At 38.0% G+C, this 10678-nt stretch overlaps 1 protein-coding gene across 1 annotated transcript in view; it reads left to right on the forward strand.

Moving 5' to 3' along the window:
- Positions 1-10678, forward strand: part of MCMDC2 (minichromosome maintenance domain containing 2) — a 52317-nt gene that overhangs the window by 27064 nt on the left and 14575 nt on the right. Inside the window, exons 13-14 of the mRNA XM_011976483.1 lie at positions 3855-3997; positions 7846-7955. Of these exons, the coding sequence (XP_011831873.1) occupies positions 3855-3997; positions 7846-7955 (253 nt within the window). The remainder of the gene's footprint in view (positions 1-3854; positions 3998-7845; positions 7956-10678) is intronic.

Below are 10678 nucleotides of genomic sequence, written 5' to 3' on the forward strand. Positions count from 1 at the left end.
GCCACTTTACTCTAGCCCGGGTGACAGAGCGAGACTCCGTCTCAAAACAAAAAAAAAAAGAAAGAAAGAAAAAATAGAGAAATTATTTAGAATTATTTAGGGCTATAATTAAAGAAACAACTGTGTTAGGTAATGAATATTAAAATTTTCAGTTTATTTTTGTACCATTGTCCAAATCAGCACAGCTGACAGAATCTCAATGAAAGAAAACCAACATAGAATTTTTCTATGGAAAATTATAATAGGCTATATAGATATACAGTTATTTACATTTTACTGTCTATTCAAAGGGATTGTCCTCAGATGACTACCTTCGAGTCCTGACTTTAGGGGATATATAGCATGATTCACTAACCCATTTTAATTAATTACCCTGACATTATCAAAACATATGTGACATATTCAGAGAACCTGAAAGTAGGTGATGTAAATTTAGTAATAATTCTCATAGCTATTAAAGGTGCTCACATATTTACAACTGAAACCTTTTTAACTATTCAAAAATCTGTCCAAGTAGAGTTCACTTGTCTGGGTATGATAGATAAAAGGCAGGGGATATCAGAAAGTGGAGGTCTATGAGTCATTAAAAATTTTTTTTGTATCTATCTTCCTTGTAAGCATACTGCATGAGTAAAAGGTTGAAAGGCAAAATCGACTTAAACATGAATTATGAACATTGTTTATTCACATAGATTAGAATAGAAAAAAGAATAATATTTATAATATAATAAGGTTTTGGTTTTGGTTTTATTATATAAGAAAAAAGTAGTCTGTAGGAATTAGGGTACTAAATATGGACAGGCTAATGACCCTGAAAAATGTTGCCCATTTTTTTTACCTGAGAAACAAGCCAAAACAATCTAGATTTATTAATTATTCAGGTATTAACTGGATACTTCACAAATATGAGCCTATTTCCATTCTTTTATATTCTCACAGATATATAAATTTTCCCTTTAGTTTATCATTTAATTAAAAATAAAAACAAGATACAGGCCAGGCAAGATGGCTAAAGCCTGTAATCCCAGCACTTTGGGAGGTCGAGGAGGAGGGCAGAAACCTGAGGTAGGGAGTTCGAGACCAGCCTGACCAACATGGAGAAACCCCATCTCTACTAAAAGTACAAAATTAGCCAGGCATGGTGGCACATGCCTGTAATCCCAGCTACTCCGGAGGATGAGACAGGAGAACAGCTTGAACCCGGAAGGCGGAGGTTGAGGTGAGCCGAGATTGCGCCACTGCTCTGCACTTCAGCCTGGGCGACAAGAGCAAAACTCCATCTCAAAAAAAAAAGATACATAAAATAGTTAAGGAACAACTTAAGTGCTAAGTTAAGTGGTGCTGACTCTGAGGTATTTTAGGAATTCAGAAAGGAAGATATCAGTATAGAATGCAGAAGCTGGGAAAACTTCATGGAGGAGGCTGGACATCAGCTGGCTGTAAGAAAGGGTAAAATTTAGATGCACAAAGGATGGGTGTTCTAAGTAGAATTAACAGTAGGAATAAAGACATAAAAGTAGAAATTAGTATACATGGAAAACGATAAGACCAGCTTGACTGGAGCAAAAATTGTATTTTGGAGTCATAGGATTTTGGCATATTTACAGTAAGTCTTGCACAGGCAAAATATTTTATAGTTGGTTTGTCAGACTATAGAGAACAGTTGTAGAGTGAACTGTAAAATAGTAAAAAGTAAAATAGTAAAAATGATTTCTCTGGAAGATAAATCTATTACACAAATCAAAGTGGATGGAATTTGTTGCAGTCTGAGCTCTCCAGAACAGACTGAGATGGAGTTTAGTGTGCCAATGTGTATTTGAGAGGGCTTTTCTGTCAATACCTGAGGACTTTATAAAGTCCTCCCCAACTTCTGCCTCAATCATTCATGTGATGTGGACTGTCCTGAGGCAATCCCCAAAGGGGCTGACAGAATCTCAGTAGCTGGGCAACAAGTCCTTTCATGAAGGAGGATATTGGTGGCTCATGATCGTGCCATCTTAGAGAGAACTTAGAGAGGGTTATTGATACTATTAATAGTATATCCAGTTCTGAAAGCCTGGAGAGAGTTGTGGAGAATAAAGAAAATAAAGAAGCCAGGATATATATCCAATCCAGGACATGTCCAGTCTAGGAACATGTCTCTATGCTTTGCTTTTCTTTTTTCTTTTCTCGCTCTGTCACCAGGCTGGAGTGCAGTGGCGCAATCTTGGCTCACTGCAACTGCACCTGCTGGGTTCAAGTCATTCTCCTGCCTCAGCCTCATGAGTAGCTGGGACTACAGGCGCCTGCCACCACACCTGGCTAATTTTTTTGTATTTTTAGTAGAGACGGGGTTTCACCATGTTGGCCAGGATTGTCTCAATCTCCTGACCTCGTGATCCACCCACCTCGGCCTACCAAAGTGCTGGAATTACAGGTGTGAGCCACCACGCCCAGCCATCTCTATGCTTTTCTAAAGGTTAAATTTAAAATATAAATTTTAGGCCGGGCACGATGGCTCACGCCTGTAATCCCAGCAATCTGGGAGGCCGAGGCGGGCAGATCACCTGAGCTCAGGAGTTCGAGACCAGCCTGGCCAATATGGTGAAACTCTGTCTCTACTAAAAATACAAAAAAAAAAAAAATTAGCTGGGCATGGTGGTGCACACCTGTAGTCTCAGCTACTCAAGAGGCTGAGGCAGGAGAATCACTTGAACCAGGAGGCAGAGGTTGTAGTGAGCTGAGATCATGCCACTGCACTCCAGCCTTGGCGATAGAACAAGCCTCCATCTCAAAAATAAATAAACAAAATAGGCCAGACGCGGTGGCTCACGCCTGTAATCCCAGCACTTTGGGAGGCCCAGGTGGGTAGATCACCTGAGGTCAGGAGTTTGAGACCAGCCTGGTGAACATGGTGAAACCCCATCTCTACTAAAAATACAAAAAATTAGCTGGGTTTGGTGGTGCGTGCCTATAATCCCAGCTACTTGGGAGGCTGAGACTGGAGAATCGCTTGAACCCAGGAGGCTGAGGTTGCAGTGAGCCGAGATCGTGCCATTGCACTCCAGTTTGGGCAACGAGAGTGAAACTCCGTCTCAAAATAAATAAATAAATAAAATAATAAAATATAAATTTTATAGTTAATAGCAACTTTTCTCCAGGTGTAGATAGTGTCAGAAAAAAACAGCAGCCTTATTATAGTTAATTTTTCCTGTAGTTATCTGAATTGAAAAAGTAGAAAATAACTAGGATAATAAAAAATTTGGAAATTATGTCACAGAGAAGGACTTTGGGAACTAGGAATCACTGACTCTGAAAGAAAAAAAAAGCTCAAAACTCAGAAAAAACAGTGATAATCATTGTGTTGCAGAATTATTCTCTACCCAAATCTTATTCAATCACCAAAGCCCACCTTCAAAGCAGTTAACATAATGTTTCCCCTCATACCAAATGTTAAGTGCTCTTTAAAAGGAAGGAAGGGAAGTAAGGAGGGCAAGTAGCTCTAGGCCAATGAGAGAAAGTTATGAGGAAAAAACTATCAGGTGATTAAAGCTATTCAAAGGAAAATTAGCTTCTGAGGGAGGTGAGCCTTTCACTGGGAGCAAAGACATTGTACAGTCATTCAAATATATTGCACAGAACATTTTTGCACTGAGAGGGAGGAGATTATTCTGGGTAAACTTTAATATCCTTTACAAGTATAACACTGTGATATTTAAAGTGTTCAGTGACTTCAGAATAGCCCCAGACATTTACTCTTTTTTATGTAATAAAATATGCAAACATGTAAAAATAAAGTGCCAGTATACTTTTGATTTCTGTTATATTGATTCCATAATAAAGCTTGATTATCTTGGATTTTTCACATTTTTTAGCTACTGGCTTTTGCAAAGAATTTGAATGTAGAATTCAGCTTGGAAGCAGAAAGAATGACTCATGGCTATTATCTAGCAAGTCGCAGAATCAGAACAGACTCTATATGTGGATCAAAACTGTCGGCATCTGCATTAAAATATCTGTAGGTATTCAATTCAAGATTTTAGAATCAGCATTGAGTTACAAATGATGTGTTTGATTAAATTGCTAATTTACCTATTTCAATTGTTTCTCTGCTTGACTGCTAGTTGGTTGGTTTGTAAATGGCCTTGTTCCAAAAGGACTAAAGGCTTCACAATTCCTTTTGTTATATCATGTTACATCATTTTAATCTCTAATAATTTTTTTACTAAACTAATTTTTATTGGATGCCACATACGAGATATGTCTGAGGAAAGTGCACTGATTTCAAATGCAAATCCTTGTTTTTAAAAATGTGACTGTTGGCTGGGCATGGTGGCTTACACCTATAATCCCAGCACTTTGGGAGGCCGAGAGGGCAGATTGCCTGAGATCAGGAGTTCAAGACCAGCCTGGGCAACACAGTAAAACCCCGTCTCTACTAAAATACAGAAAATTAGCTAGGCGTGGTGGAGCGCGCATGTAGTCCCAGCTACTCGGGAGGCTAAGACAGGAGAATTACTTGAACCTGGGAGGCAGAGGTTGCAGTGAGCTGAGATCACACCACTGCACTCCAGCCTGGGCAACAGAGCGAGACGCCATCTCAAAAAAAAAAAAAATGTGGGTGTTGGCCAGGCACAGTGGCTCATGCCTATAATCCCAGCACTTTAGGAGGCTGAGGCAGGCAGGTGGCTTGAGCTCAGTTCAAGACCAGCCTTGGGGCTGGGTGCAGCGGGTCACACCTGTAATCCTAGCACTTTGGGAGGCTGAGGTGGGAGGATCATTTGAGCTCAAGAATTCGAGACCAGCCTGGGCAACATAGTGAGACCTCATCTCTATTTAAAAAAAACAAAAACAAAAACAAAAAACAGAGCAGCCTGGGCAACATGGTGAAATCCTGTCTCTACCCAAAATACAAAAAACTAGCTAGGCCTGGTGACAGGTGCCTGTAGTCCCAGCTACTCAGGAAGCTGAGGTGGGAGGATTGCTTGAGCCCATGAAGCGGAAGTTGCAGAGTGCCTAGATGTGCCACTTTACTCCAGCCTGGGTGACAGAGTGAGACCCCTTGTCAATTAAAAAAAAAAACAAAAAAAGACAAAACCTTGCCTGGTGGCTCACGCCTGTAATCCCAGCACTTTGGGATGCCAAGGCAGGCGGATCACCTGAGGTCAGGATTTTGAGCCCAGCCTGGCCAACACTGTGAAACCCCGTCTCTACCAAAAAAATACAAAAAAAATTAGCTTGGGGTTGTGGCGCATGCCTATAGTCCCAGCTACTCGTGAGGCTGAGGCAGGAGAATCACTTGAACCCGGGAGGCCGAGGTTGCTGTGGGCCAAGATTGCATCACTGCACTCCAGCCTGGCAACAGAACAAGACACTGTCTCAAAAAATATATATATTTTTTCATATGTAAACAGAGACTATGTGAGTTCAAATACAAAACATATTTTTACTATAGAGAAAAGAACATTATGAGAAAATAGAACTTTTAAAGCCGGGCGCGGTGGTGCATGCCTATTATCCCAGTACTTTGGGAGGCCAAAGGGGGTGGATCACCTGAGGTCAGGAGTTCACGACCAGCCTGACTAACATGATGAAACCCCATCTCTACTAAATACAAAATAATGAGCCAGGTGTGGTGGCACATGCCTGTAATCCGAGCTACTTGGGAGGCTGAGACAGGAGAATCGCTTGTACCTGGGAGACAGAGGTTGCAGTGAGACATGGTTGCGCCATTGCACCTGGGCAACAAGAGTGACACTCTGTCTCAAAAAAAAAAAAAAAAGCAAACAGTATAATTTGATCTGAGTATTTTAAATTTTAATTCAGGAAATAGCATTATGTAATGCAATTCTGTTTTCCATTTTGAAACATTTATCAGAGTTGACTTCTACTTGGCTTATCTTTAGCATTTTTTCAGCTCTATGAAGATAAATATACAGTTGGGGAAATTAACTAAATATATCTAAATCTTACAGATTTATACTTGACATTTTCTGCCAGTTCTTCATCTGTCTTATTTTATGTTGCAGTTTTAACAATATATTTATTTATTTAATGAATTATTTTACTCCTGGTTCTACTTCACAATTATTTTGAGATTACACTTTAATACTATTATCAAATAAAGAAATGGTCTCTCAATAGGGGACTGTTTAAACTATGGTACAGCTACATCACAACACAGTGAAGCTGTGATGCAGCTATTTATTCAAAAATAAAGTAGTTAATTTTAATGTAATTCTACTTTTTCACATTGTAGAAATAAATACTAAGGGTGGTTTGTGAAACAGCAGAGTAAATGAACCCTAGCTAGAAGAGTCATAAACCTTGAATTTTTCTCCCATTTCTATAGACAGGTACCTAATTACAAGCATCTTTGCTTTTCTAGAGAAGTGGAGCTGAAAAATACTTTCTAAAGGCTCTATACATATTCTGTCCCGGTCAACATTTTTAGAAGGATCTTGGATGAGGACATCAGAGACATGATAATTACATTTATAAATGAGCAATATTGGAGAGAACTTCACAAACTTGAATTGTGATCTTAATCTAACAAGAAGAAAGTTAATAGGATAAATGTAAAGCCCTCTGTTAGATGCCCAGACTCTGTAGTATAAGTGTGAATTGATGAGAAAATGGTAATATGGCTTAATATGAAAAGGATTTGATATTTCATTATTTTTATGTTTAATAAGAGTAAATAATGTAATGTGGCTATTAATAATACTGAGAGTTGGGGTCATATTAATAGAATATATATCAAGAGCAACAAAATGCTAGTTACGCCTCATCTCTACTGTGATGGTCAAAACCGCTGTTGTACTGTACTGAAAAGGAGTATTAACCAAATCAGGTCATGAGGAGAGTAGCCATCATGGTGAGGAGCTGAAAGTTATGTCTCATAGCATAGTAAAGGAACTAGAAATATTTAACTTGAAGGAGAGAAAACACGGAGCAATCGAAAAGTTATCTTTGCATATCTGAAGAGCATCATATTAAGAGGTCTCAGCAGACAGAACAAGAGACCTGTGGGTAGAAATTGCAGTGAAACTAATTTTAGCTTAGATTGATAGAATCTTGGTTATAGTTAGTTATGGTTATAGTTAGTTGCAAAACTTTCAAATGCCTTTACTTATCTCCCTTTTATAGCTGAGTTTCAAAAAATCTCATACATTAAATGATTTATACAAAGTCATACAGCTAGTAAATTCTAGAGACTCAGCCTAGGTTTTCTGATTCCCAAGTTCAGCAATCATTCAGATACATCACATTTGCTTAAAAGAGATCTTTCAGTAATGGAAGTTGGTTAAAAAATTAAAAATAAAGGAATGGATTGCCTCATGAAGCCATGAATGCTAGGAGAGGTCCAAAAGATACTGGTAAACGAATAGCCCAGGATGTTGTAGAGGAAATTTAGTTTTCTGATGAAAGTTTGAACTTTGAATTCGAAGATCCCTTCCAATGCTGAAATTGCCAACAAAAATCTTGGAAATCTATGAGGATTTTAGATAAATGAAGGATTAAAAGAAAAAGTCAAGGATTTGTCTGTAAAAGATATTTAGTTAGATTAATTTTCCCAACTGTGTATTTATCTGAACAAAACTTCGGGAGGGGAGTGTGGAATGATAAATAAAAGCCAGGATGGAAACCAATAGGATACTGGCTTGTTCTGGAACAGTCTATTTAAGTTGGTAGGAAAAAAAAATTAAAGAAAAGAAACTAAAAAAGAAACTAAAAATTTTTTTAAAGTAAGAATATGCTTTAGGTGTGGCTAAGGTTCACATATGTCTTGGTTTGTTCCTGCCAAAATATATATTATTTTTATAATATCAACATATTTTGATTGGCAACTATTTTCTTTTTTAGCGTTTTCCTATCTGAAGCCCATGCACGACTGAACTTAAGGAATAAAGTGCTTAAAGAAGATGTGCTGATTGCAGCCTTACTATTTGAAACATCCCTCACATTGAAATATGGTAATGGATTCAATTATTGATGATTACTACAAATAACTATATTTAACTTTAAATATTCTTAATTGGTTAAATTAAAATGTTACATATATTTTTAAAATATTATTTTAAAGAATAACAAATCACTACCAGGTAAGGCCTGTTTTAATTTGGGCATTTATTAACTGTTTCTGGGTAGTATCATCATCTAATATTAAATTCCTTATTATGCATGATTGTTTTCATATTTGAACTTTTGCATTGCTTAAAGAATTCTGGGGGAAAAAGTACTTAATACAACACATAAAATGATTTTAATTTATCTTCCTTTTAAAATAACTTGCAACATTTAGATTTCAAACAACCCCCCACAGCAGAGTTAGACAAGATAGCAAAAGAAAATCTGATCATCAGCTGGGTGCAGTGGCTCACACCTGTAATCCCAGCACCTTGGGAGGCCGAGACAGGTGGATCACAAGGTCAGGAGATGGAGACCAGCCTGCCTAATATGGTGAAAACCCATCTCTACTAATAAAGCACAAAAATTAGCCGGGTGTGGTGGCAGGTGCCTGTAGTCCCAGCTACTTGGGAGGCTGAGGCAGGAGAATCGTTTGAACCTGGGAGGTGGAGGTTGCAGTAAGCTGAGATTGTGCCACTGCACTCCAGTCTGGGCGACAGAGTGAGACTCCATGTCACAAAAAAAAAAAAAAAGAAAAAAGAAAAGAAAATCTGATTATCTTGTATCAACACCTTCACCGAATTTCTAGTTTTAATACTATGTCTATAGCATTTAATTTTTTGAAATGAATGGCGCTTATTATGCTTTTGCTAATAAACACGCAAAAGAGGTTTTTAAGGTAAGGGTAAGGAGAGTTATTCTTCCAAAGTTCTTGGTTGAATTAGATGAGACATTAACTTTGATTAGCGATACCATTCTTCAAACCAAACCTTGGTTCCAGCCCTGGGACTTAAAGAATGTATTAACACTAGCTTTTCTGTGTGTACGTGTTGGTGATTACATTTGCTTTAAATTACATTTATATTGGAATACCCGTTTGCAGAGATTCATTCGAATATTAGAACTTTGTTCTATAATTATCTAAAGTTCTATAAATTGTTCTATAATTGTCTTTGTTCTATAAATGTCAAGCATTCTTAACCTAGGATCCATAGATGCTTGGTATAGGGACTTGTAAATCCCTAAATCATATACAAATGTACATATGTGTGTGCCTTATACATTGTTTCCTAGGACCATACAGCATTAATTTTTATGAAATAGAGATTTATGGCCCCTAAAAGAGGTTAATTATCATCCTGAATTAGTTTTATTTACCAAAAGAGAATAACACTGTTTCCCAACCAATACTAAATAGTATTTAGGAAGGATATATACATGTTTTTCATTTCAATTTGCTTTATCTTTTTTAACTAGCATTTCTTTTTAAAATTATTATTATTATTTATTATTATTATTTTTTGAGATGGAGTTTCACTCTTGTTGCCCAGGCTGGAGTGCAATCGCATGATCTCGGCTCACCACAACCTCTGCCTCCCGGGTTCAAGCAAGTCTCCTGCCTCAGCCTCTCGAGTAGCTAGGATTACAGGCATGCGCCACCACACCCAGCTAATTTTGTATTTTTAATAGAGACGGGGTTTCTCCATGTTGGCCAGGCTGGTCTCGAATTCCTGATCTCAGGTGATCTGCCTGCCTTGGCCTCCCAAAGTGCTGAGATTACAGGCATGAACCACCGCGCCCCACCTATTTTTTTTCTCTTTAAGTTCTGGGTTACATGTGCAGAACATGCAGGTTTGTTACATAGGTATACATGTGTCATGGTGGTTTGCTGCACCTATCAACCCATCATTTAGGTTTTAAGCCCCACATGGTATTTATCCTAATGCTTTCCTTCCCCTTTCCCCCCAGACCTCCAACAGGCCTCAGTGTGTGATGTTCCCCTCCCTGTGTCCATGTGTTGTCATTGTTCAACTCCCACTTATGAATGAGAACATGTCGTGTTTGGTTTTATGTTCCTGTGTTAGTTGGCTGAGAATGATGGTTTCCAGCTTCATCCATGTCCCTGCAAAGGACATGCACTCATTTTTTATGGCTACATAGTATTCCATGGTGTATATGTGCCACATTTTCTTAATCCAGTCTATCATTGATGGGCATTTGGGTTGTTTCCAAGTCTTTGCTATTGTAAATATTTAGTGCTGCAATAAACATACATGTGCATGTGTCTTTATAGTAGAATGATTTAAAATCCTTTGGGTATATACCCAGTAATGGGATTGCTGGGTCAAATGGTATTTCTGGTTCTAGATCCTTGAGGAATTGCCACACTTTCACAATGGTTGAACTAATTTACACCCCCACCAACAGTGTAAAAGCATTCCTATTTCTCCACAGCCTCACCAGCATCTGTTGTTCCCTGGATTTTTAATGATCACCATTCTAACTTTTGTGAGATGGTATCTCACTGTGGTTTTGATTTGCATTTCTCTAATGACTAGTGATGATGAGCTTTTTTCATATGTTTGTTGGCTGCATAAATGTCTTCTTTTGAGAAGGGTCTGTTCATATCTTTTGCCCACTTCTTGATGGTTTTTTTTTTCTTGTAAATTTGTTTAAGTTCCTTGTAGATTCTGGATATTAGATATTTGTCAGATGGATAGATTGCAAAAATTTTCTCCCATTCTGTAGGTTGCCTGTTCACTCTGATGATAGTTTCTTTTGCTGTGCA

Source organism: Mandrillus leucophaeus, unplaced genomic scaffold (genome assembly GCF_000951045.1).
Source record: "Mandrillus leucophaeus isolate KB7577 unplaced genomic scaffold, Mleu.le_1.0 Scaffold167, whole genome shotgun sequence".
NCBI lineage: Eukaryota > Metazoa > Chordata > Mammalia > Primates > Cercopithecidae > Mandrillus > Mandrillus leucophaeus.